Source organism: Guillardia theta, assembly GCF_000315625.1.
Source record: "Guillardia theta CCMP2712 unplaced genomic scaffold GUITHscaffold_56, whole genome shotgun sequence".
Taxonomy (NCBI): domain Eukaryota; class Cryptophyceae; order Pyrenomonadales; family Geminigeraceae; genus Guillardia; species Guillardia theta.
Window position 1 is genome coordinate 100502 of NW_005434618.1, and position 25792 is coordinate 126293.

Below are 25792 nucleotides of genomic sequence, written 5' to 3' on the forward strand. Positions count from 1 at the left end.
GAGGAGGAGGAGGAGGAGGAGGCGCAAGACAAAGGGCAAGGGCAAGGGCAAGGGCAAGACGAGGAGGAGCAGGAGGAGGCTTACGTTGATATTTGGGGTTCAACTTCGCAATGCCGATGGTGGGAGGCACCTGCGGAGAGGTTGAGATGTCGATGGTGAGGGCGGGACGAGGAACAGGAGGAGGTGGAGAGACTGATGGAGTTTTACCGTCGCTGAGCTGCCAGTGAGGTCGAACATGACATTGAAGGCTCGAAAAAAGACCGCTCCTGCAGACAAAATAGAATGAACATAAGGAGAGGAGGAGGAGGAGAAGGGAAGGGGAGGGAGGGAGGGGGAGGACAGAGTTGATTGATGTGATTGAGTGCATGTAAATAGAGAGATGAAGGTGTTGACTTGCTCAACTCTCACCCAGAACAATCGGCGTCATGTGCGGAGGTTTCATCGCCCACGTCACCGGCATGACGCACGGCCGGATGTTGGTGCCCCATGCCTGGAGGAGAGGAGGATGAGCGGGAAAGGAAAAGACAGGGAGGGGGTGGAGGGGGTCGAAGAGGCAGAGAGAGAAGACAAGGGGGAGGGTGGGAGGATGGAGGAGGAAGGAGGAAGAGAGAGGGGAAAGGAGAGGGAAACACTGGGAGGGGGAGGGGTAGGGGTAGAGGATTAGAGGATAGGTAGGAGTGGAGGAAGTGGGGGTAGGTTTTGCTTCACCTCATCAAGGAACGTGTGATGCTCGACCTCGAGATCTTCCCGTCGAATTTCCAGCCCCTGGCGTATCATCACCAACAGAGATCTCCTCCTCCTCCTCCTCCTCGCCTCTCCTTCTCCTTCTCCTTCCCTCCTCCTCCTCCTCCTCCTCCTCCTCCTCCTTCTCCCCCCCCTCCTCCCCCTTTGCTTCCTTGCTCCTCTACTTCCTTGCTCCTGCACCTTCTGTCCACCCTGCTCCTCCTCTGCCTCTTCCTCCCTTCCCTCCCTCCCCCTCCTTCCACCTGGTCGATCCCGTTGACAGTGATGAACATCTTCGACCACTTCTTGTTGTAGTTCTGGTACAGCGAGTAGGGAGACTTGATGACGTCACCGTTTTCCGAGCTCGACGGGAGCATGATGCACGGCGAGCCGGTGTCTAGCAGGGCAGGGACGTGCCTCTTCTTGGTGGTGGGAGAGAACACCAGGAGCTCTAGAGCGTTGTCGAACTCGTCTCCGATCCTGATCGAGTTGATCGACAGCGAGTAAGTCTTGGTGCTGATCGACGGCGTCGTCCGCATCTCTCCTATGGTGCTCCCCTTCACGTATCCCCCCAGCTGCAGCTCAGCTGCTGACTTGGTAGCCATGAACGCGAACTTCGGTGGGAGCCCAGCCGCGTTGCTGTCCACCGCATCCCGAGCAGTGAAGCCCAGCAGGATGGGGCTGGGGAGGGGGCGACCGTTGACATCATGCTGCTTCTGGTACTTGGGGCCCAGCCCAAGGACGCCGTTTCCCATCTCCGCCCAAAATTGCTGGTTGGGAGCGGAGGTCCAGCATGCGAAGGAGAGCCTTGCCCTGTACTCCCCCAGCTGCACATCATCCCGGCAGAGGATGCCCGTCAGCTCCGTGTTTGCGTCCGCGTAGTGGACAGTCAGGCTGTTGCTCTGGTCGATGTTAGCTGAGCTTGACCTAGAGGGGTTGAAAAGTGGGAGGGCAGAGGTGATGGAGGAAGGGTTGGGGACGGCATGCACCAAGGAGCTGGCCAGCAGCAGGAGAGAGAGGAGGGAGGAGGAGGGGGAGGACATGGGCGTCTTAACGGAGGGTGTAACGTTTGCTTCTATCACTCAGGAGAGCTGGAGCAAATGCGACGGTTTGATCAAAACATTGGCGATCACTGGGACAGACAAACGTCAGGAGAAGAAAAGAGTCCTTCTCGCCCCATATGCGAACCATTTAATCGTTTTCTTTCTTCCTGGATCACTCTCCCCTTTCCTGCCTGCCTGCCTGCCAGCCTGCTTCGCTACTGCGTCTCCTCGCCATGCCTAGACTTCGTTTCATTTCTGAACGCCTCCTCCCTGCACATCTTCGCACTTCATCTTCACATAACGCAACAATCTCTCGGGCGACAGGAAGCAGCCTATCGGACCTTGCACAACCCCGGCCCTTCATACCCTGCGACTTCAAATGTCCAGCAGTTGTATCTCGTCTGTCCTCCTTGGACTATCCTTGCTCTGCCCTCCACCCGTCCTCATGGAATCCTCTCGTATAGGATCCGTACTGTTCACTTCTTCCAACCACAAGGCAACACTATCCAGCTTACTTCGGGCGCATCAAGCGCTGTTCAGCCATTGCTGTCACATCCAGTCTTATTTAGCAGCTTCCCTTTTTGTATCCTCCCCACTTTCCTCCCACACTTCTTCCTTCCCACACACCCTCTTTCCATCTCATCCTGTCATCTATGCCTATAGTCCCTCCTCCTCTCCCGCCATCTCTCTTCTTCCTCATCCACCGTCTCTCCCATTCCTCGCCGCTCCGTACATGCCATACTCGCTGACTAGGCATTCCGACCGTTACATCTTCCTTTAGCAGTTACAAAAACGTTTCAGCCGTTTTGTCTGAGTGATGCGCGGGGATGAGGATTCTTCACGACAACCCCCTCCCCCTCAAACCCCCTTGGGAACCCACATGGCATGATGGGATGGTGAGGTACAGTGATACTGGGATTTAGCTTACTACCTCAATTAGATAATTTGCTCACTATATGGGTAGAGGAACAAGCACTTGTTTGTGGAAGGGAGAACCCACCCGTACAATGTAACAGTGGGGTAGTATTGGCTCTAGAAATAAGGGGTGGCCAAATTTAAAATCATTTTATAAAAAAGGCTCCGAGAATAGAGGCATGGGGGGAGGGGTTCTTTAAAAATATATTTATAATATCAAAATAGCGACAAATTCTAAGAAATCTAAGCTCTTGGTTAAAAAAGTATTTTTATTTCATGTTCAATGGGGGTGGGGGTACCAAAGTGGGGTTGGGTGATGAATGATGGGAAGATCCCATAGTATGGGGAGCATGTGCTTAATTCACTATTACTTCAATTGAAACTTCAAGCACCTTGCGACTGTAACAATCAATGTAGCAAAACTAGGTAGGGAAGGAGAGTATATTTGGACGGGTTCAACCATGAGCAGGTGACAGAATGGGGTGGTCATACCCATGGATCCCAAGATTTGCAAAAGATATGTCCTTCTGACCGGTGGGGTTTGAAGGAACAGGGTGGTGTAGTCACTCCAAGGGTAGTACCTTACAGGGTACGGTCATTCAGGGCATCAACGGGGTACTAGATGCTCAGGAAAGGGGTGACAAGCTGAAATTGGTAACGGGCAGGCCTGAGGGTGGGGTACTTTTTGAAAGGTCAAGGTAAATGGTGGGTGGGGGATATATTGCAGCCTGCCCATAGGTAGGTGGTTTTCACACAAATATATTGAACCCACAATGTGAGGAAAACCTATAGGGTAGGGTAGTGTTCATGGGGGTTATCAAAGAGGGAATCAGTTCAGGAAGACTAGGGTGGGTCATATACCAACAGGGGTGTGAATGAATTGGCTAAACTCCATGTACCAGATAGGTACCCATGTACGCTTGTACACACCGTAGGTAGGGTCCTCTAGGATGGTATGAGGGATGGGGTGGCGGTGATTTTCATAAGTGAGGGTGGGTACTTGATGAGACTCCAAGAATGGCTCATGGGAAGGGTAGTCATGAGTTGAAACAGGGGGTATCCTTGAATAATGGATAGGTGAGGTAGCATATTGATGGGGTAGTATCCAGGGGTTGGGATTGGATGGGATAAAGGGTGGGGTACTCCGGTCGAAGAGATAAGGGTGGTGAGGAGTGGCGGGGTACCCTTGTCATTGGGGGTAGTTTCCTGCTAGGGGTAGGGTAGTGGGGCGGGTTTTCTGCGGAATTTGTGGATCTTTGATTTGCGAGGAGGAGAGGAGGAAAAAGCGCGAGGAAGAGGAGGAGAGTTCACCGTAGTGAAGCAAGCACGGGGGGATACAGCAGGATAGAAGACTTGACACAGGTGAAACAGAAGGGAGCACAGCCAAGTTCTTGCTGGAAGGGAGTCAGAGGAGAGGCAGGACGGGATCGCGGGATGGTCGAGAGAATGGCGGCAGGATTGTGGTAGGGGGAGGGACAGCAAGGAAGAAGGCGACGAAGTTAAGGGATAGCGGGAATCAATTCGAAGTGCCTCGTACTTGCATGTTTTGAAAAGCTCTTCTTGGTACGAGACTGCCGACGAAGGTGATTGATGACTGGCCAAGAAAGAGACCCCCCTGTGAAAAGAAAGATGGATACTTTAGATGGAAGGTTCCAGGTCAACAGCGTTGGAGGAGGTTTGACTCGCGCAAAGTCAAAGGCGGATTCGCTCGTGATCGGCATCCCAGAGCAGCAGCAACCTGGTTTGTGCCATTGCCATCTAGACACATCTTCGCCCTAATGTGCTCCAGTCGACCCTCATGCTTTTGAGCAGATCCCTCCGACTCCTCAGAGCATGTGGATCGCCTGTCTCCTACATCTCTCCTAGCTCTGCACTATAACTTGTCAAGATCACCGAGACGATCGAAGTTGTGCTCTCCTCTTGTTTGCTCGGGTCGGCTTACCCCTTCCCGCCCGCAGGCCCGAATATCTGGAAAACCTCGTCATCCCCGATGACAAGAAGCCCGACCCTTCTGATGATCCCGAGCATATCGACTGCCACTCTCCTACCACCCTGCTGGAGAACTGACAAGGTTGGGGGAAGGGCAGAGAGAGAAGGGAAGGGAAGGAGGGAGGGTCGTGTTGTGTTTGATTTCGAGGAGTGGAGAGTTAAGAGTGGAGTCCTGCCTGTACATTTGGGTGAAGGGGGAGTGAGCGAAGAGATTTGAAGATTGAGATTGTGTCGTCGATTGTAAACGTTGTAATCTAGAGTTTTCTCATTTGCCTCCTCTTGAGGAATAAAATGTTGTCGTGCTCAAAGCGGGTTCCGCGTAAGGGAGTGAGGGTAAGGGAGAAAAGGTAGGAGGAGGAGGAGGAGGAGAAAACTGAGCAGAGTGTTCTTGTTCTAGAGGCACCAGGCGATAGCGCCTTCCAGTGTCTCATGCTCAAGATCGCCGACTATGAAGACCTCCTACACGCAGACATAAGAAGCAAGTGGAGAAGGTGAAGGGGGCCGGAAGGAACAGAGGGAAAGAAAGGAGAGGAGAGTCGCAGGAAGAAGAGAAAGCACCTGCGCCTGTGTGCCCTTCCTTGCAATCAGCTTGAACCCAGTGTCTGTCTCCGTTGAGATGCGCAGCGTTAGCTTGTGACAGTTGCTGCTCGCTCTGCTCCCCGGGTCAACGCCGCAAGACCCATACGCACTAGACGTACCTGCTGAGCCTGCCCGGCACAATCGTATTGATCCCCTTGATGGCTGCGAGACGCTGTAGAGAAGAAAAGAAGTCAGCTTGCAAATGAGGAGGAGGAAGAGGAGGAGGAGGAGGAGGAGGAGGAAGGGAGGAGGGAGGGAGGGGGTGGAGGAGATGGGGATTGGGAGAGAAGGAGGAGGTGAAGGACGAGGAACCTGGAGGACTGGGATGATGCCGGGTAGATGGGTGGAGTGATTCAGAACGAGTCTGCCCTCGCCCTCTTCCTCGGGCTTCTCCCCCTGACTCTTTTCCGACTTCTTCACAGCCTTGGGAGGTCTGGGCGGGGGGGTGACAGGAGGAGAAGAGGGAGGAGATTGAGACGAAGATCGAGCAGGAGGAGGCGCAAGAGGAGGAGCAGGAGTTGGAGATTGAAGTGAAAGGATGTCGTCCAGGAACTCCTCTGCCTCCGCCTCGTCGTTGCGCTCGCCGTGAGGTCTTGGTGCCGCTTCCTTTCTGTACAAGGAGAGATGAGGACCGGGCGAAGAGAAGCATTGGAGGAGGAGGAGGAGAGCTCAGGAAAGGAGGAGGGGGGAGCTGAGGGTAATGAGGGAAGGAGAGGAAAGGAGAGAGCGAGAGAAAAGGGGAGGGAGGAAGCGGGACGGAAGTATGGAGAGGTGCTCACGCTGGTCTCTTGAGAGCGTCTGTGACTGGTTTCGGCTCTCTCTTCAGCCTCTGGGCGTAGACTCTCCTCAGAGGATCCTTGAGGGTGACGGCTTTGAACCTGTGGAGGTCCATGAGGAGGGGGGGCGAGGGAGGTAGGTGAGTAATATTAAGTAGAGCGTTCGAGAGTCGGAGGAGAAAGGATGAGGAGGGTGAAGGATGGGGAGAAAGGGAAGAGAGGAGAGAGAGAGGGAATGATGATGAGGAGGAAGAGGAGGAGATGGAGCTTGAGGAAGAGGAGGAGAGGAAGGAAGGACGGCATGCTTACATGCCCTCCTCGCGATGTTTGGTCATATTTCCCGTAAAGATAGGATTGTTCATACGCCGCGTACTTCCTGCTTCTGCAAGCACACGGGAAAGTATGAGTTGATGGGAAATGAAAAAAAGAGAAGCAACAGAAGCAAAAGAAGCTTCTCTTGCGTGTGTTGCAGGGCAGGAAGATGGAATTGGGAAAAGAAGGAGAGGGAAGAGGAGGATTGGGAAGAAGGAGGAGAAGTCGAGAGCAAGGGAGAGAGAGAGGAGGAGAAGGACGATTGGCATTTCACGCACTTGGCTTGAATCCAAGCATTCTTTGCAGCTCATCATAACTTTCCTCGATCTCATCGTTCATGTAGAAATCTGACCCTGAGTGAACTCTCAATCGATTTGCAACAACGAAAAAGGAAGAAGAAATCAACAAGCTTATCCTCTCACAATCCCCCCCCCCCCCCCCACCGTGTTGTACTCCTGCTCCTGCTCCTCTTCAACCTCCTCCTCCTCCAAGGACTTCACCGTCATTGTCTTCGCCTATTTGTTGAATGTTCAACTTGGCGAGAGGCTGCGGAGCTTTCTTCTCGTCCTGGTCAGTCTTCTTCGAGCTCGCAGGAGCAGCAGGTTTCTTGGTTCCAAACTTCTTGGCCGCCGAGTTCATCAGCTTCAGCTGCCGCGTACTTTCACCGTCTCTGTTCTCCAACTTGAGGAAGTTGTTCAAGGTAGCGTACTCCGCCTCAACCCTCTTCATCCTCTCCTCCTCATTCTCCTTGTCCTTCTCCTCGTTCTGAATCCCCTTGATGAGACTCTCGTAGCTCTCTTCCCCTCCCTTCCCGCTCGACGACAAGGTTTGCGCCTGCCCCTTGAACGCCGTAGGCGCGTTCACAGGCTTGAGGGGAGAGCAGAACATGTTGTAGTTCGACGCGCGAAGCGCTCTGTCAAAGGCGGCGTACATGGACGTCTGGTTGCCTGCTGCCTGTGGAGGAGCCTTCTCCTCGAACCCTCCCTGCACATACTCGTAGGTTCGGTCGTACCTCCTCTGAGCAAACTCGTCGTCCGCGTCCTTGTTGGATTTCAAATCCCTTTGGTTCGCTCCACTGCCGTTCTTCCTCTTCATCGTCAAGCTCACGGCGGAGCTGGCATGCTGTTGAGCATGTCTGTGCGCATTGCTCGGTGACTTTCGACTGTGCAGGAGGCAGAATGAGCCAGCGGCGGCGGTACGAACCACTGGTGCGTGCTGGGTTCCGAGGGCATTGGGAGCGAAGAATGCCGAGGAAGGAGAGAAGAAGGTTGACAGGAGAAACACTGAGACGAAATCGCTTCCTGCCATTCTTGAAACTTTCCTAGAGGACGCGATCAGGGAGTTTTCTCGCGATCAAGAACTGATAGCACGCAGATGAATGGCTGCCTTTTCTGCAACTCCGTTTCACAGCGAATCCAGTCCAAAGATCTTCGAGCTCATGTGCAGGTTTGGTCCAGATGATCGAAACATAGAGTCATCATGTATCCTCCTCCTCCTCCTCCTCCTCCTCTCCCGCCCCTCGCCCTTCCCACATCCCCTGCTTGTCCCGCCATCTGCTTCATAAGCCGCCCCCGCCCTCACCACCCCCTTCCGTACGCAAAGACTTACCCCTTAATGTATGACCCCTACCTACAAAATATATGATCACCCCTATAATAATGGTATATCATCTTGTCAAATACCAGGACCAAATACCCTCTGTTCTTAGCGTACCCCTTTGTCAGATACCCTCACCCCCAGATCTTAGCATTTAAAAGGAAATTTTTGTGTACCACATATATAGGTTGACCGGAGACGATACTGCGATGCCAGTCTGGATGCCAGCCAGGATGCCAGCCAGGATGCCAGCCAGGATGCAGGGCTGATGTTTGGAGGGGAGGGAGGAGGGGGAGGAGCAGGAGGATTAGGAGCAGGAGGAGCAGGAGGAGAGAGATGGAAGAAAGCAAAAGAGGAGAGTAGCATCGCAGGAGGAGTGAGGGAAGAGGACGGGTCGGGTCGAGATATTGAGTGAGAAATGAGATAATTACTTAGAAGGCAGAGGAAGGAAACAGGGAAAGTGAAAGACAGGAGGGAGGGCTGGAGGATGGACAGAACTGTAAGGGTGTCAAGGTAGCGTAAATGGAGAGGGTGGGGGGGCGAGAAGAAGCCGGTGGGGAGGAGGGAGGGAGGGAGGGAGGGAGGGAGGGAGAGGAAGGGGTGGTTTTTGGATTGATTGTTGTTGGTCCTGTCCGATGTCAATTCACGTGGATCAACAGCAGAGCTGCGAGGAAGGGATGGCCTGAAAGCAGCTATGGGAAAGGAGGTTATACAGCAAGCGGCAGACATGAAGGTGCAGGAGGAGGAGAAGAAAAAGGCCCGAGAGAGGAAGCTCGTCCTGGCAGTGGACATCGTCTCGTTCCTCCTTGTGTGCGGAGGAGCAGCCGCGATCCTGTTCTTCATGCCTGAGGTTGCTTTCAAGCCTTCTTGCCGCAACCCTTACATGCTGTCCTCAAGTTTGCTAGAAACAACTACATCTCCGAGAACGCTCTCGTCCCCAACGGTGGAAGGTGGAACCCTTTGTCCGCCGCAGCCTCCTCTCAGGCTGTCCTGACAGGCCTGGCTATGGGCATGCGCACGCGAGCTTTGCCATGAAGATGTTGGAACGGATGAGCAGGGCAAGACCCGGGGAGGAGGCTGTGGATCTTATCGTCAAGATTGGAGGTCGCCTCTTCCTCTACCTTGCCCCGATTGTTGTTTATCCCCCCGTGAGAGACGTTCCGCTGCTTGTTCGTCTTCTTCCTCCCTCCTCATGCCACCTGCACTAGAATGTCTTCCCTCGTCTCCTACCTCCTTTCCCCCTCCCGCCTTTCCTCGCTCCCTCCCTCGCTCCCTCCCTCCCCTCGCTCCCTCCCTCCCTCCCTCCCTCCCTCCCTCCCTCCCTCCCTCCTTTGCGATTGTGACGGGCAGCACATCAGAGGCAGCCGGGCTGCGGTGCGAGAAGCACAGGTTTTTCTGCCCGATCACGAGGGAGGAGGGGGTCAACGTAGTGTGCGTGCTGCACGCGGCTCGAGGGGAGGGAAAGGAGACTGTCGTGTTGACGTCCCAGTACCCCGACAAGGCTCACGGTGAGATCCTGTGACTGCTCCTCCTCCTCTTCCTCACTGTTCCATTTCCACCCTCGCTGATCCTCCTCACTTTCCCTGTCCTACTCCCTCTCGCATCTGCCTCCTACCTCGTGCTCGCTCTCATCCTCTGCCCTCCCTCCGCTCCTTCACTCTCTCTGCTCCTCGTCCCTTACGTGCTCTGCTGGTCTTCGAGTGCCAATCTTGCCCTGCCCATCTCTTGGGCCCCTCCCCTCCTCCTCCCCTCCTTCCCCTCTCTCCTCCCTTCCCTGCCTGACTCGGTCGTAGATGACTGGATCGCATCGGCCGCATTCACATGCTCTTTCATGCAGTTCCTCTCCACCGTCCCTTGGCTCTCCAAGGATATCCTCTTTCTCTTCACCCCCTCCTCCTTCCCCCCGCACTCTCCTCCGGCCCGCTGGCTCTCCGACTATCACTCTGCTGACCTCTCCGGCCGTCTCTACCATGGTGGGGAGATCTGGGCGGCAGTCTCTGTGGAGCTGGACAGGAGGAGCAGGTTGGAGGAGGTTGGCGTCGGGTACGAGAGCGAGGGAGGGCAGCATCCCAACCTCGACCTGGTCAACATCGCCTTTCACGCCATCACTCACACAGGAATCCGAGCCAACATCCCTGCAAGGAGGGAGCGGCAAGGACAAGCGGGGGAGGAGCGGGCGCGGCGGCTGGAGGTGGTGGCGACCCCAGCAGCGGTCCTAGAGCTGCTGCGAGGAAACCTTCCAGGATTCGTCGAGAGCAGGGTCGAGAGGATCCACATGAACATGGTCCAGCAGGCGATGGGGAGGTCGACGGGGAGCCATGGCGTGTTCAAGGGGTTGAAGGTAGAGGCGCTCAGCTTGATCTCCGAAGGGAGGAGGAGGGGGGGAGACGCGGTCCTGTCGACCTCCGATCTCCTGCGGTTGGGTCAGGTGCTGGAGAGGACGGTCAGGTCGATCAACAACACGCTGGAACGATTTCATCAGTCTTTCTTTCTGTGGCTTCTCTCCGACACCCAGCAGTTCCTCCCCCCTGAGCAGTACATGGCTCCTTGTGGCGTGCTCCTCCTCCCCCTCATCCTGCAGGCGCTGAAGCTCAGGGCCCTCTCCTCCTCCTCTCCCTCCTCCTACTCATGGCCGCTGCACGAGACGGTTGCAGTCGGTCTGTCCTACTTGGCTGGATTGTTCCTCCTTATCATGAAGTGGAACTTCTCCGGGCACAGGGTACAGCTGCTCCTATCAGCCTCCACGTGCTGCATCCTCCTCCTGCTGGCAAGAAGCGCGTCCTCGATGGCCAGAGGCAGAACCCCTCAGGATCCTCTCCGCTGCTACATGCTCAATGCACAGGTAGCAAAAAGTTTCCTCCGATTCTCTCTCCTCCTCTATTCCCACTCTCCTCTCTTCCTCCCCTCCCATCCTCCCCTCCCATCCTCTCCTCCGCCTGTCCTCCCCTCCTTGCCCTCGTCACTCCAGCACCCACCCACCTTTGTCCACATCCTTCTCCTTAGCCTTCGTCCCCCCCTTCACTCCATCTTTTCGCTCGTTTCCTCGTTGGGTCCCTCGCTAACTTGTTTCAGTTTCTCATTCTCAATCTCCTCACTCTCGTCATGTTCATCCTCCTCAACTTTTCCTACGGTGCAACGACTGCTATCGTACTGGTGTGAAATCCCCCCTCCCCCCTTCCTCCTCCTCTTGACCTCGTCTCCTCTATTCCTCTCCTCCTTTCCCTTCCTCCTCCTCTCGACCTCGTCTCCTCTCCTCCTCTCCTCTTTTCGCTTCCTCCTCCTCTTGACCTCGTCTCCTCTCCTCCTCTCCTCTTTCCCTTCCTCCTCCTCTTGACCTCGTCTCCTCTCCTCCTCTCCTCTTTTCCCTTGCTCTTTCCTGCTCTGGACATCTCTCAAATACTCCCATGATCCCCTCGACTCGTCCTCCACCTCGTACTCAACCTTTTTTCTTTTCTCCTTATACCTTGCATTCCTCCTACATCCTCTGAAGGACGTCTTCTTCCACTGCCTCCTTTCCTCCCTCCTCTCATTCTTCACGCAGGTCCCGCTCACTCTCCTCAGCTTTTCATCTCAATCTTGGATCATTAGAGCAGGTGCCCGCACTTTCCTGTTTCTCCTCCTCGTCCTGCTCCTCGTGCTGGTGACGGGGGACGCGGCGTCGGCCAGCTACTACCTCAACCAACTGCTCGTCATGCTCCTCCTCTTGCCGACATTCACGATGATCTCAGTGCAGCTGTGAAGGAGAGAAGACGATTTGAAAACAAGAGAGGGATAATGAAGAATGGGAAACAAATCGAGGAGAGAGGACTGAAGAAGGAGAGCAAGGAGGACCAAGGGAGGACTGAGAGAGGAGGGGGAGGGGACAAGCAGGAGAACGAACTAGGCGAGTTGAAGATGCAGAGGCACTACTACTTGCTTCTTGACTTGCGTGTAGCAAGTTTGAGCCAGAGTAGCAGCAGGAGGGAAAGACGAAAGGGTGAAAGAGAGAGGAAAGAGACAGCAAGGAGCGAGAGGAGGTGTGCAAGGGATTGAGTTAAAGGAGTGGAGGTGTCAAGATCGTTCGTTTGTTCTACTGCTGCATAAACATGTGAGGAAGGGGGCGAGTCGCATCTCACGGGAGGAAGGGGGCGACAGCCTTCTCCTCTAGCTGCTGCACGAGAGCCTCAAGGTTGTCCTTCTTGGGGGCTGCAGACTTGGAAGGGAGCATCGCAAGTTTCTGACTCCTCTCGCTCGTCGTGGAGTCCTTGAGGGCCTCCAACTGGCTCTCCAGGGACGACGAGGACCTCCTCCTCCTCTCCCTTCCAATCTTCGCTCTCAGCTTCTCCAGCTTCTCCTCAGCGTGCGAAGCCTCCTCCCTCGCCTCATCCTTGTCCAGCCTGCTGAAGTAGGTCTGCAGATCCCTCTGAGCTTCTGACGAGGAAAATCTCCTGGGCGACTTCCTGCGCAGCCGAGCCTGGAGCTTGTGGATCTGAGCCTGGAGCTTCGACTCCCGATCCTCCTCCTCCTCCCTCTCCTTCTTCTCCGCGCGGCCCTCGTTGTCCCTAGTCTCCTCAGCCTCCTTCTCCCGCTTCCTAGCGTCAAGGATCTTCTCCTTCATCACCTGGTACGTGAGAGACTGCCGGAGCTTCTTGTCCTTCTTGACCCGCTCGTCGGTCACGAGCTCGTGGACGTCATCGTGCAAACTCTCGATCTCCTTCCTCTCGTTCATCAGCTCCTTCTTCAGCTCCGTCACCTGCCCCTTGAGCAAGCTCTTCTTCTGGTCCTGCAGCTTGCTGGGCTCCTTGGAGCGCGTCTGCAGGCCTTCTTTCTGCTGGGCGACCTCCTCGTCACTGATGGACCACGTCTCGTGCGGCTCTCGATGCCCCTCGAACCCATAGGCGTGCCTCTCCATCTTGAGCAGCATGTCAGTGACTGTAGCTGGTGGTAGAGCAGGAAGACTCAAGGGAGGAGAGCAAGATCTTGAAACAGCGGAACGGAAAGTGGATGTGAGGAAAAGGGAGAAGGGAGACAGGAGGGTTGTGGAGAAATGAGAAGGGGTATGAGAAGAAACACAGGGAAGGAAGAACACAAAGATCGAAGTCGACTCACCACGTGCTGAAGGTCATCAGCATCCTTAGAATACTTCCTGTCTGATGTCCATCCCACCGAAACCTTGGAAGGCTGTAACATCGCCAATGAGTTTGGTAGAACTTACATTCATATGCAGTACATATGTATCAATAAACATGAGTCTACCGCATCAAAGCAACTGTTTCAGCATGTTGTACGATGCAGAATGATGTTTTCCCACAAACAGACTTCACGTTTCAGTGTTACCATCACATGTATAAGTCATGCTGTCCCTCTCACAGGCTCATGTACAAAAGGCTCATGTACAAAGTAACTTGCTTCGTTCACAAAAAACTTACATCCTGTTGTGCTTGGACGTACTTTCCCCACAGGGGTTGATGCCAATCCCATCCTCTGTTCCTCGGCACATTGTCGTACCTCCTGATAGCATTGGAAAGAAAGATCCCTCTCCTGCTGATGTGCCCAGGATCTCGGAACGGCATGGCTTTCTCGTATTCTTGGTCCACTTCGTCTTCTTCTTTGCCTCCATCCCCTCCGTCCCCGTACCAACCGCCGATCTCCTGCTGATCTAGTGCAACCTGCTTTCTTTCTCCTGCCATGTCCCTTCCTCTCAGGGTCACAACAACAGCCATCAAGGCTGCCAACGCCGCCAGCCCCGCCAGCCCCGCCAGCCTTCTCCGCATTTTTGCGAAGCGTCACAGCAAACCCGTACCCCTCAAACGCTGGAGTAGGACCCGGTCTAAAGGCATGAGAGATCTAACCCCTTCAATTCCTGTGAAACGTACCCGTCCTCCATTATTCCTCAGAACCACATCCCCTCATCTGCCCATCTCGTTTGCTGTGCTTGACCAGTGCTTGACTCGAAGCTCAGATATCAGCGCAGTGTAGATACAGGACGACTCTCAAGTGTCGGTGGAAGGTATGACATCGGAGAAGGACAGGAAGGTATACACAGGCTCCATGATAGGTTTTTGTGCAACGGCTCTGTGTCAAGAGAAACGAGGCTCTTGCCAAGGCTCAGTGAGAATCTTGAGGGAGCTCATAGAGAGGCAGAACATCATGGGCTTGCACTACGCTCCCAATGAAGGTCTGCTGCATGATCTTCTGTTGGCGGGGGGTGGATCTAGGCAGGGGGACGCGGAGTCCAAGGGGTACAGGATTGGTGCATCGGTGGTGAGAGCAAGTGAGGAGGAAGGCGGGGCAAGGAGTGAGGCGGTGGCGGGTGTTGAGAATAAAGCACTGGTGGTCATGGTGGGAGTCCGAGCCTGAGACTCGCTCTCCTGTGTGAGAGCCGAGTACAGCATACGCTGTCTGGAGACAGCTTGTGTACAGAAGGAAGGGAGAAGGAAGGGTGCAAGGTTGATCTAGGATACCATGGTCCACAGACCCATGGAAGCGTCCGACGTCACTCGTTTACTTATCCATCTCGCAGCTCTATCCTTGCGGTCTGGAGCTCATTCCAGCCACATGAGCGTCGATCTCTTCCTCTCCGCGTGCCCACCCGTACTTTGTAAGTATGCCGCTGTTTTCCACATTGCTTATTCTGAACTTGTAGAGATTCTCCTTTGGAACGACAAACACAACCTCCACCTTCCAGGTCCCCCCTTCCTCAATCCTCAAGGTTTTCAGACAGTCATACATGTACCGCAGTTTGAGGTCATGCGTCTCCGCAATGGTTACCTGTACGAAACGCACCAGTTTGCAATTGAAGTCCACAATCACTGCATCATAGCCCTCTTGATTCCATCTCAACGGCTTCAGGCACAACCTGTTTGTCCCTTGCATCCGAGCTTTGTCGACTTCCCTGGCTTCAAGAGGTTTCACGCTGCACCCTTTCCAGTCGTCGCGTTTCTCTGACTCGCCTTGATTCTCTGACTCGGCTTCTTCTCCCTCTGGCCTGAGGGTTACCTGCAGCCCTGCTTTTCGTCCTATCCGAGCGAAGAACAGCATCTCAAACAAAAAACCCCGAAGAGACGGATTCTCAGTCGCGCCTGGGAGCTCCTCAATCTTCCTCACAAACGATTCTCCGAGCTTCTCTGCTAGCTCCCTGGCAACAAACCTACTGACAAAACTCCAGTATACTTGGTTTCCATTTCGATACTTCCCATGCAGCCGATTGACAAACTGCTTGGTACGGTCGCCCGTCCTCATGTCGAACAGCGTCTGGAAATCACAGACAGAGTCCATCGCTCCACGGAGATCTTGGATCGCCTGATCTGTCGTACATTCGAACATGTAGCGGCATGAGCCTCCAACAATCTGATACTTCGACTCGACATCTCTCGACCTTGTCTCCCACGAGCCTCCTGTCGTATCTAAGCTCAATTCCACCACACCAGCCACACTCTTGTAGAACAAGTCGTACTTCACGGCCTCCAGGTACTCCTCCAATGTCCACGAGTACACCATCAACTCCTCTACCTTCTCAATTCTATCTTGCTCAATTTTTTTCTTTTCTCGAGAACTCATCGACGTTGTGATCACAACCCGCCGGTTGTCCCGGTCATGGTTAAGCCAGAACACGCATTCACTCAGTATTAAATCATGTACGTCCTGTTGGTAACCGTCCAGCGAGACAAGATACTTCTTCCCGCTCTGTGTCCATCCTCTAAGAATTCCTCTCAGCATCTCTTCTGCACCATTGCGTGGCAAGTCAGTAATTCTCAAAACTCCATCCTCAGCTTGTAGGACATTCACAGCACCCCACTTCCACAACCGCACGCACATCACCTTCCACCCCTCCTGCATGCTCAGCGATTGTATAAAAGACATGGTCGTCGTCGACTTCCCCGTCCCTGGAGGGCCTAGGATCCAACCCAGACACCCGAAATTACAAACCCTCTCCTTAATGAAATTCCATTGCTCTTTGAAGCATTCCCTGCAGAAAATCGCCTGCTGTCTTTCTACTTGGCCAGAGCGGCCCCGATCCAAAAACGATCGATCCAGACAGAAAAGATTGCCCTCTTCCTTGTAACCTACCGCGTCACGATTCCAAGATACCTCATTCCAAGACACGTTGTCCTCTTTGGCTCGGGGATCTTTCCAATCCTTCCGAAGCTCCTCCTCCTTTCTTTCAAGCTGCTCCTTCTCCTTCTCTAGTTTGCTCTCCTGCTCCGCAAGGTCCTGCAGTACCCCCTCCCAGTATTCCTTGTTCTCCCCTTCAAGGTGCTGCTTCAGCCTTGCCTCTGTCCTCTTGTTTTGAAGCTCCTCCTGCTTCAGCTCGAGCTTATCCTTCTCCTTTTGAAGCTCCTCCTTTCTTTCAAGCTGCTTCCTCCTCGTCTCTAGCTTCCTCTCCTGCTCCGCAAGGTCCTGCAGTACCCCCTCCCAGTATTCCTTGTTCTCCCCTTCCAGGTGCTGCTTCAGCCTTGCCTCTGTCCTCTTGTTTTGAAGCTCCTCCTGCTTCAGCTCGAGCTTATCCCTCTCTAGCTTCCTCTCCTGCTCCGCAAGGTCCTGCAGTACCCCCTCCCAGTATTGCCTGTTCTCCCCTTCAAGGTGCTGCTTCAGCCGTGCCTCTGTCCTCTTGTTTTGAAGCTCGGCCTCCTTGCTTCGAAGCTCCTCCTGCTTCAGCTCGATCTTATCCTTGCTTCGACGCTGCTCTGTATGTCTATGCTTCTCTTTCTTGTTCCGCTGCTCTCTCTCACTTTCAAGCGCGGATTGCTCATCTTCACCTCTATCTTGCCTCCTGCCACGTTTGGACATAGAGACCTTCTTGGACCACATCCCCACATCTACCCATTTTGTTTACTGTTTCGTTTAGTTCAATCTACCTAATCCTCCTAGGCCGAAATGCCCTACGGGAGACGCTGCTGTCGAGCGCTCGTGGCGCTTGTCTGGCTGGCAGGAGAGACGCTGAGCATGCAGGGAGAGGGGGAGGAACCAGCGACAGGAGGACGAAGTGTCCTCGTGCTTGGAGCTAAGATACCAACACGTGTGATCTTCTATCCAACTCGCCTTGCTTCTAAACTTGTTTGTGGCAGACGGGAACGGGGGATGGGAGGCGTTCGAGATCGATGGAAGGACCTTCATCGCTGCCGCAAATTTCTGGGACGGAGAGTCGGTGGACATGAGCGCGCTCTCCAAGGTCTACCGGGTGCGTGTGATGTGGTTTTGGGAGAGATGAAGAGCTCCCTGAAAGAAGGTTAAAAGGTATCTCTCAACGAGACGGGCAAGCTATTGTTGAAGAGACATCAGTCGATGAGGACGAGAGGAGCTCATGGCTGGGACTTCTTTGAATCAGGTTGATTTGCAGCATGCTGTGGAAGAGACATGAACGACGAAGAAAAGGCGCGGAGAAGCTTCTGGTCGTCCCTAACTACTATCAATGTGGAGATACTCGAAGGCAGCAGGAACCAGGCGGTTGTCTCTCCACGGTAGTCTACAGGTGGATGGGAAAGAAATTCAAAGAAGCGTTTCGGATCGCAGCCGAAGGAATTCTTTCGATACTATTGTGAGCTGCGCTGAGAGAAAATCGGCAGGTCCAGGGCAAACTGATCATTTCCATTGGAAGAACTCGACGTTTCTGATCGTCGCTGAGAACTTTGCGCAACAGGTGCGTGTGTTGTAGATGATTGTTGTCAGCTTCTTACTGACTCACTCACCTCCAACAGATCTCGATCTACAGGATTGAAGGGGCGGAAGGGTCTAAAAGCAACCGTTTTCCAGGTCTTGCAGACCATGACAAGGGGTGACTGATAAAGATCTTCAGAGGCTGCAATGCGCCGGCTCAGGATCCATCTCAACGATAGAGATCGACTCCAAGTGAGACTTAATCTGCTGCAACAGCTGCACTGTCACCTGACAACGCATCGTCCAACCCTTCCTGCCCCCCACAGCATGTACCTTGCAGGAGCCTCGTATCACGATGCCATGCACGGCGGATGGAGCACGAGGTCGCTGATCTTTCGCATGAGGGGTGAGACTTGGTGTGATGCTGCTAGTTCCTGCGCGTGAGCTTCTTTTCGCAGCACAGGAAGACAGCTTCTCCCTCCTACAGCAGCTCAACACCTTTGGCGCGCATGACGCAGTTGGGCAGACTCCGTCGGGGAGGGTTTGGAGAATTGACGTGCGTCAAGGAATTCGGAAGCTTCAACAATCAGTACTTCCTTGCGTTCTCCGAGGACAGGAACGAACACACGACCCAAATCTCATCCTCGGTATTCACTACGTGAGCGTCAAGATCATTTCCCTTACTCCGCCACTAGGTCTTCCGCTTCGACCCTGGCACAGAGAGTTTCCGATTCCTCCAGTCCATCCCTACTGATGGTGCTCATGGATGCGAGCTGTTCACCGCACAGGTAGACGCATTCTACTTGCCACACACGTGTTCCTGCTTCAGCTCTCTCTCTGTAGCTAGTCATGCCTTTGCTCTCTGCTCTGCTGCTCCTCCCCATCCCCAGTCGTCTTCCTTCTCATGACATGCCTGCAGGGCAGCTTCCTGCTGGCGTTTGCCAACTTTGGTGACCGCCAGGGCAAGAGGTAGCTTCGACCTCCGTCGGCTGTCACCGAAACCTGACTGAGAATTTGGGGACTAGGTACAAGTCGAAATCCTCTTTGTGGAAATACCACGTGATACTATCGGATCATCCCTGGGGTGGGAGGCCGCTGAGATCGGGTCGGCAGGAGGGCGACGGAATCTTCAGACTGATAGGGGAGGTAAAGACGCAAGTAGGTGGCCGATCAACCTCCTTACTGGATTTGATGATGATCCACCAGGGAGCGACGGATGTCAAGCATTTCACGATTGAGGTCACATCAAGCATTCCATTCTTTGAATTTCATTCGAGTAACGTGGCGAATTTCAATCTTCAGAATCATGATTTCTTGGCTATCAGCAATGAGGGAGATATCCAAAACAGAAGGTTTCAAGTCTCCGCAATCTACAGCATTCGCAACATCAACAAGTCAAAAGATAAACTCTGAAGAATCGCCAGCATAGAAACTTTTGAGCATGAATCACCTTCGTTTGCTTGGAACCATTTTGTCGTAATCCTCCTGTTCCATTCCGCAAGGTCTTTCCTTCTCCCGGTCATCCCTCCAAGAAAGAGCTTTCTACCGCTGGTGTCCATCTCTTCTCAAGTAGACTTCAAGCAAGGAACACAGAAAAAGAATCTGACCTCATGATGAGTTTTACAGAGAAAAAGATTGGTCCCCTTGCTACTCCTTTGATGGTATCTGCCCATCAGCTCATCAGACAAGAGACCTCCTCCTCCTCCTCCTCCTCCCTCACCTCCCGCGTCTGCCACACCCTGTCCACTGGCATTTGCGATGGACTGTGTCCACACAATCTTCCGGCTTGTGCTGGCTACACCAAAACTGCATGAGATCACCTTGCCCAGAGCCTGACGCAGTGAAGTATCCGCGCTTCCGGCAGCCCACGTAGCTGCACCTCCTGCTCACAATGTCGACGTGTTCGGGCTGCTGTCAGAGTAAAGGGGCTTGAACCTTACATCCCATAAGGCCGCACCTTCCTGTGCTGCTTGCAAAACAGCACCTGCTTCCTCATCAAGTGCCGGAGGTTCAACTCGAGGTTCAGCGGATGCCCGTAGACTCCCTGGCGGCTGCATCCTTGTTCTCGGCACAAGAGGGACTTGTGGACGACATCCTGCAGGCTACTTGAGGGCAGAGGCTGACAACTCTCCCTCCCTTTCCTCACCACTTCCGAATCCATTTTGTGCGCCTTGCAATGCACGGGCATCGAATTGAAGATCGGGTCTGCGAACGATGCGAACTTGGTGCAGTTTCTACATCGTCTCTTCAAGAGCAACAGACTGATGCTGTCCTCGCACATAGAAACCCTTCCTGCACACTCCGTGCACAGCTTGCTTTTCCAGTATGACTCCTTCTCATGCCTCACAACTTCGCCGTAGACAGCCTCTGACTGATGACATGAGCAACATGGAACTTCCAGCTCAGACGAGAGGTGGAGTGGCGGGAGGAGGAGGAGGAGGAGGAGGAGGAAGAGGAGGAGGAGATCCCGGATTGGTTGCATCCTTCTTCTTCCTTGTTCGCATTAAGGGAGGTCCTGCATTGCCAAGCATGTACCACCGACATGTCCATATGACACGTCGCGCCATGGGAGGTGATTGTCATGAGCCATGGGCAGAGGTGTCGTACTACATGTCAGGCAAGGAGGAAGAGGAGCTTCCTTCATTGAACGCTCCATCCATTGCTGTTGTTTTTTTATTCTTTTTTGTCTTTCTTTTTTAGTCTTTACGGTTCGTTTTTCTTTCTTTTGGCACATTTCCCAGCAAGGAGGACGTGAAGATATGACCTCATGATTTCAAATCTAATCCATAGATTTCATTGTTGGAAATTAAAGGTACAAGTTTTGTAGAGCGAAAACCAACATGTCGGCGCAGCAACCGCCAACTTACTTCATTCTCAGTTAGACTCGTTCTCTTCTTTCTCCTTTTGTCTTCCTCCTCTACTCTCTCACCTCGTTTGATTCTCTCTCCTCCTTTCACCTTCCTCCTTTTCTTCTGCTTGTTCGCTTCTTCGAAGTTGAGGAGCTCTCATTCACAAGACATCTCCTCTCCCTCTCCCGTGGCTTTGATCCACTTGTCCTGCAATCCTTGACAAACTACAGCACCTCTCATCCCAAATCGCTACTTGAGGGAGAATCGTCTGCTCCTCACGATCCTACGAAAGGAGCAACATTTTGCACATAGATTCCATCAATGTCGGGTACTCCGGAAATGCTGCTTTCTCCGAAGAATGAGGATTACCTCGAGGACTTCGAAGGCTGGGACTGTGGGAGTGAGGAAGCGGTCGATTCGAGCCACGATTGTGACGCTGATGATGAAGTAGACTACCACAAGCTCAACCTTCCAGACCACCCCCACAGCCCTCGTGACATTGCTGAACTTGAGGCTGGCTTTGGTGGGCATTGGATATGTGACATCAGGAACACTTGTCCTGAGATGGTGCCTGACAACACAGATCATCAGCACTCAAACGTAATCGACAGGTGGAATCATCACATATCAACTGCTGCACTCAATGATTCTCATCGCGTTTATCAGCATATTTCAATGGTCGCGACGCAACCCCCGGCGAAAACAATGCTGACGTCCGGGCAAGGAATAAATTCGGTAGAACCATGGGGTGAATCTCAAATACGAAAATACGCAACGGATGTCATGGGACTCAACATGAGCGAAAAAAAATTGAATCTCCTGATTAGAATACATGATCTCTTCAATAGGCTGGAGGAGGAAAGAATTTTGAAGCGAAGTTACGGTCAGGGGAGCAGTGTACTCAGGTTCGAATCGTTCGAGGTGCTCCCGGGCATGGTCGACTCGTTTGTCAAGGAGATTAAAGATACTGTCTCAGCCCATCGCTACGTCGTCAACGATTCTACACTCCGCCAGCCCAAAGATCTCACTTGGCCTGTATATGACTTGTTTCGGCGCTGTGGGATCTCACCGGTTAAAGGTTCTCAAGTACCTCCAAGGAATGGCGGCCCGAAATTGAGCTGGTTGCACTACAGAAAGTTTACCTTCTGCGAAAAGAAGATGAAGAAGAATCAGAATCGCCACAAACCCGAACGGTCTAGGGCCTGACTCCGATACTGCCACCGGGTTGACTTCTCAGTCTCTTCTCTGCTGTTCTCTCTTCACGGTACCCCCCGCTACATTTGGCTCGCCGACAGATCGCCGGGCCGCCGCCTTCACCAAGTGTCCGGACTCCATAAATTTCGGACATGATGGCAGTAATGCAATAACAATGACTCAAAATCTCAATTTCAATCCTGGTAGCTTTTTTAATCATTTCGATCGAAGACTGAACTCAACGCAAATCTAAGAGGGATCTCAACCCACGGCTCGAGAAAATTTACAAGACTGAGATATGACAGTTACGAAAGAGAGCCAGAGGGGTAGGAGAGGAAAGTAGTGATCATCAACAACATCTTCGTTCTCATCCCACGAAGCTTGACCTAACCTTGGCACCGGGAACCTGCAGGTTGTAACAAGGTCAGAGAGCTGATGAATTGTGATTCCACGTCAATCGTCTTGGTGGTAACTTAGAAATACTTACAGATCGCTGAACAAGTTGGTCAGTCTTGGCCCAATTTCCTGATGCAGCTAACTTTGATGCTGACATGGCAAATTTCTGCTCTCTATGTCACTATTGGGTCTGCATTACTTGGAGAACCAACTTACAGGATTGAACGTCAGAGCCAGCGCTGCCATTTCATTGGGGTCCATCGAGCTCTTGGTATGAGACTTCTCTGCTTTGAGAATCGACGCAACATCCTTGCTAGCTTGCAGAACGTCCGCCTGTCATAGTGATTTCTCAGCGGCAAGCAAGGACCGGTGCACCAATACAACTTGATGAAAAATTCACAAGACACTTGAATCGGGGAGAAGAGTGTGACAACAAGGAGGAGACAGGAACATAGACAGGCCAGAAGGAGATTACAGGTACACAAATAGGAAAGATAACGAGTAGTGTAGAAACCTTGAGATGGAAGAAGGAGAAGAGGAAAAGTGACTTGGAGGGAAGGAAGAGAGGACAGGTAAATTGAGAGAGGAGAGAGGAGAGGTAAATTGAGAGGAGAGGTAATTGAGAGAGGAGAGATTCATGGTGAGAAGAGGAGGAGAGGAGAGGAGAGATGCATGGAGAGGGGAGGACGAGGACAGGAGAGGTACATTGAGAGGAGAGGTACATTGAGAGGTACATTGGTAACGCTGCTCACCTCTCCTGCATGTCGCTTCAACAGCTGCAGAAACATGGTTCGACCACCGAAAATATCAAACGTCGTTACAATACCGTTACTTTGGTATTTAAGGTTAAAATTATTGAATTAATTCTAAATACTGTAAACAACGTTGATTTTAAAGAGAATTAATGTTGATATCGGATTATTAACGTGAGTATGAAGTATAACGCTAATACAAAAGGAAAGAAACCATGGCGGCTTACTATGGGACGCGTGCGCTGGCTGGTGCGGCGATGATGGCAGCGTCTGTGAAGATGGCGAGGAGCGAGCACAGCGGTCCTGCTCCTGCTCCTCCTTCTCAGCAGACCATCCCCGGCTCTGTGGAGCTTCACTGCAGCCCTTTGAGCCCGAGCTGCTCCACTGTGACGGCATTCTTCCGCAAGCTCAAGGTAGACTGCAAGGTTGTGGACATCAGCCCCTTGAAAGGTTACGAGATCAAGAAAGCAGGTGAGACGAATCTCTTCTCTTGCTTGTGCTGGCATGTCTATGGGCGGTGTGGTCTTGCTGACGTGCCTTGGTCACAGTCGTGGACGGTCAAGAAGTGAGCAACATCAAGCAGCTGGTGAGGGACATGCATCATGCGAGGGCCTCTAGCCATCCGTTTCCTCCCCTTGAGCGAGCAGAGGAGGATCAATGGTGCGAATGGGCAGAGAAAGTCCTGCACCCCAACGTCGAAATCAACCTTTTCCGGTCTCCTGCCGACTCGAAGCAGTCCATGGAGTCCGTGATCGAGAGGATGGGGGTGACGGGCATGAACAGCACCCTCTTGCGCAACGTCGGCTCCCTCTACTTGTACATGGTGAGTTGAGAGCAGGAGGATGATGAGGTTGGAGGTGAGGACGTGTAGAGATAGACGTGTTACATGCTCACAAGTTCCACCTCTACCCCCGCATCCTTGCTCACGCCTGCTGTTTCCAGACTGCCAAGTTCACCAAGAGGAAGATAATCCAGAAGGCGAAGGGGGAGGAGAGCGTGTCTCTTAACGACAAGAGCGCCCTGAGAATCGCTCTCAACTCGTTCCTGGAGCAATGGATGTCAGCTGTGGGGAACAGGGAAATGATGGGAGGAGCGGAGCCGAATCTTGCCGACCTCGCCGTGTTTGGTGTGCTGAGGAGCGTCGAGGGTTCGGAGACGTTCAGAGAGGTGCTAGAGCAGACGAGAGTCTCGTCTTGGTACCACAGGGTTGCAGCGGCCACCAACATGGACAAGTGAGAGGGTGAGGTAGCATGGAAGAGGATAGAAAGGAGAAGAGAGATCTAGCAGGGAAGTCAAGGTTCAGATTTGACAGGAGGAGGAGGAGGAGGATGGAAGTTTGTGTAGGCGAGTGTATTGGAGAAGCAGGTAAAGAGTTGAAGAGAAGGAGAAAACGAACTGAATGCTACCTGCCGCTAAAAACTCCTATCAACGTTCTTTCCCTCTCCTTGTTATACAGAAGATGAACGAATGAGACCTGCGGCTTGTTAGCATGTTTCCCTACCCAGCCCTCCCCTCCTCTCGACACGACTCGACTGGCCTTCCCTCCCATTCCCTCCCCCCTTCCCTCAAGCCTTCTTCTCAACCCCCTTCGCTCTCCTCCCCTCCGCTCCTCCCCCTCCCTTAGTCCATTTCCCATCCCCTTTTCCATTTACAAGCGCTCCTCCCTCCTCGCTTGCCTCAGCCTCACTACTCTCATCAATCACCTCGTCGCACATCTCTCGGAACTTCGTCAAGTCGTTGCTGTAAGCTTTCTCCACCGTGTGCTGCTAGAAAGTGAAATGACAGTGAAAGAAGATGCAGGAAAGAAGGGAAGAGGAGGAGGAGGAGGACAGAAACGAGGAGGAGCAGGAGAGGAACAGCTGATAAGAGAGCAGGAACCTGACTGTAACCAGGAGCTCCTTTCAGCGTGACCTGTGTTGGAGCAGGTTACCAATGAAGGCAGAGGGAAGCGAAAAGTTCGCAGGGAAGGTATGGGGAAGAGAACAGGAGGAGGGTAAAGAAGGAGAAGGTAGTCGTAGTCAAGATGGTGACTGCGGTGGACGAAGCAGTGTACAGAGAAGCAGAATAAAAAGAAGGAACTTGGACGGGAGAAAGGAAGGAGGAGGAGAAACGAGGACGTTGAAGGAAGAGGATGTGTTAACGGTTGATGACAGGCAGAGGACGATGAGAACAGTCGAGGAGGAGCTGGTGGTCACAGAGAAAGAGGAGTACTCACCACGCAGAGAGCTCCAGGCTTAAGGAGGTGCTTGTAGCTGATGAGAAGATCCACCTGCAAGAACGTAAGGACCTCCTCTGACGATCATGCTGCTCCTGCCCCTGCCCCTGCCCCTGCCCTTCCTTCCTATCCTTCACACTCCTCTTCTCCTCCCCCGTCTCGTCTCGTCAACCGGCGAGCAGTCGCTCTGCATGAGCGATGTCAACATGAGCAACTTTGGTCCATCTCCTCACCTGAAGGTACAGGTCGGACACGTAGACATCCACCTGATTCCTCCTGGTCAGATCAAACCGCACCTGCTGCCCTGCTCTCCTCCCTACCCCCAACCCCGCCCCCTGCGTCTCACAACCCCATCCCCTTCCTTCGATAGCGGTTCTTTCAATGCATCCCCCTTGATTCTCGCTCCTATTTCTCCTTCCCTTGCACGTCTCAACCCGCTGCCCGATCCCTCCTCCCTCCCCTCCCTACCTTCCCATGAAAGTTTTCTTGTTCGAGCACAGGCAGCGCCGCCTGCACACTCATCTCGAGATGTCGAACCTGCCAAGGAGCTCAGAGGAGGAGCGACGCTCTCAAGAACGCGCCTGAGGAGGGAAGGGAGACAGCGAAAGTGCTCCAGGGTCAATGCTGATGACAAGATCGCACCCTGCCTCTACAAGGAACTGCGTCCATCCGCCCTGCACATGCTCGAATTCAGGAAGAAGGGGAGAGAGAAAGGATGGATGGAAGGTGAGAAAAGGAGGAGGGAGGAGGGAGGAGGGAGGAGGGAGGAGGGAGGAGGGAGGAGGGAGGAGGGAGGAGGGAGGGAGGAGGAGGGAGGAGGGAGGAGGAGGAGGGAGGAGGAGGAGGAGGAGGGAGGAGGAGGAGGAGGAGGAGGAGG

At 53.3% G+C, this 25792-nt stretch overlaps 9 protein-coding genes across 9 annotated transcripts; 4 read left to right on the top strand and 5 right to left on the bottom strand.

Annotated features, from left to right (window-relative positions):
* Nucleotides 1–397: 397 nt before the first annotated feature.
* On the bottom strand, nucleotides 398–1766 carry GUITHDRAFT_141621 (hypothetical protein; the record flags this gene model as incomplete). The annotated part of the gene is made up of 3 exons (XM_005828789.1): nucleotides 398–490; nucleotides 709–765; nucleotides 987–1766. The coding sequence occupies 3 exons, from the start codon at nucleotides 1764–1766 to the stop codon at nucleotides 398–400; spliced, it is 930 nt and encodes a 309-aa protein (XP_005828846.1).
* A 2191-nt stretch (nucleotides 1767–3957) lies between these two features.
* GUITHDRAFT_153676 (hypothetical protein) lies at nucleotides 3958–4975 on the top strand. The gene is made up of 3 exons (XM_005828790.1): nucleotides 3958–4422; nucleotides 4494–4587; nucleotides 4640–4975. Exons 1-3 carry the CDS (start codon nucleotides 4311–4313, stop codon nucleotides 4746–4748), a joined length of 315 nt encoding a protein of 104 aa, XP_005828847.1. The 5' UTR covers nucleotides 3958–4310; the 3' UTR covers nucleotides 4749–4975.
* An 88-nt stretch (nucleotides 4976–5063) lies between these two features.
* On the bottom strand, nucleotides 5064–5627 carry GUITHDRAFT_74415 (hypothetical protein; the record flags this gene model as incomplete). The annotated part of the gene is made up of 4 exons (XM_005828791.1): nucleotides 5064–5129; nucleotides 5229–5313; nucleotides 5360–5421; nucleotides 5562–5627. Coding segments are annotated over 4 exons (279 nt in total), but the record flags the coding sequence as incomplete, so codon positions are not given.
* Nucleotides 5628–8660: 3033 nt separating this feature from the next.
* GUITHDRAFT_112011 (hypothetical protein) lies at nucleotides 8661–11092 on the top strand (the record flags this gene model as incomplete). Its single annotated transcript, XM_005828792.1, has 6 exons — nucleotides 8661–8783; nucleotides 8831–8883; nucleotides 8931–9037; nucleotides 9292–9441; nucleotides 9727–10652; nucleotides 11006–11092. The coding sequence occupies 6 exons, from the start codon at nucleotides 8661–8663 to the stop codon at nucleotides 11090–11092; spliced, it is 1446 nt and encodes a 481-aa protein (XP_005828849.1).
* Nucleotides 11093–12044: 952 nt separating this feature from the next.
* On the bottom strand, nucleotides 12045–13686 carry GUITHDRAFT_112012 (hypothetical protein; the record flags this gene model as incomplete). The annotated part of the gene is made up of 3 exons (XM_005828793.1): nucleotides 12045–12824; nucleotides 13022–13093; nucleotides 13342–13686. The coding sequence occupies 3 exons, from the start codon at nucleotides 13684–13686 to the stop codon at nucleotides 12045–12047; spliced, it is 1197 nt and encodes a 398-aa protein (XP_005828850.1).
* Nucleotides 13687–14437: 751 nt separating this feature from the next.
* Nucleotides 14438–16702, bottom strand: GUITHDRAFT_112013 (hypothetical protein; the record flags this gene model as incomplete). Its single annotated transcript, XM_005828794.1, has 1 exon — nucleotides 14438–16702. One exon carries the CDS (start codon nucleotides 16700–16702, stop codon nucleotides 14438–14440), a length of 2265 nt encoding a protein of 754 aa, XP_005828851.1.
* An 87-nt stretch (nucleotides 16703–16789) lies between these two features.
* Nucleotides 16790–18922, top strand: GUITHDRAFT_112014 (hypothetical protein; the record flags this gene model as incomplete). The annotated part of the gene is made up of 11 exons (XM_005828795.1): nucleotides 16790–16931; nucleotides 16981–17093; nucleotides 17150–17240; nucleotides 17479–17552; nucleotides 17611–17687; nucleotides 18036–18156; nucleotides 18205–18297; nucleotides 18429–18478; nucleotides 18535–18568; nucleotides 18623–18667; nucleotides 18716–18922. The coding sequence occupies 11 exons, from the start codon at nucleotides 16790–16792 to the stop codon at nucleotides 18920–18922; spliced, it is 1047 nt and encodes a 348-aa protein (XP_005828852.1).
* Nucleotides 18923–19225: 303 nt separating this feature from the next.
* On the bottom strand, nucleotides 19226–19991 carry GUITHDRAFT_141626 (hypothetical protein; the record flags this gene model as incomplete). The annotated part of the gene is made up of 4 exons (XM_005828796.1): nucleotides 19226–19304; nucleotides 19330–19391; nucleotides 19467–19604; nucleotides 19656–19991. The coding sequence occupies 4 exons, from the start codon at nucleotides 19989–19991 to the stop codon at nucleotides 19226–19228; spliced, it is 615 nt and encodes a 204-aa protein (XP_005828853.1).
* A 2924-nt stretch (nucleotides 19992–22915) lies between these two features.
* GUITHDRAFT_112016 (hypothetical protein) lies at nucleotides 22916–23936 on the top strand (the record flags this gene model as incomplete). The annotated part of the gene is made up of 3 exons (XM_005828797.1): nucleotides 22916–23171; nucleotides 23249–23523; nucleotides 23643–23936. The coding sequence occupies 3 exons, from the start codon at nucleotides 22916–22918 to the stop codon at nucleotides 23934–23936; spliced, it is 825 nt and encodes a 274-aa protein (XP_005828854.1).
* Between the last annotated feature and the right edge of the window lie 1856 nt (nucleotides 23937–25792).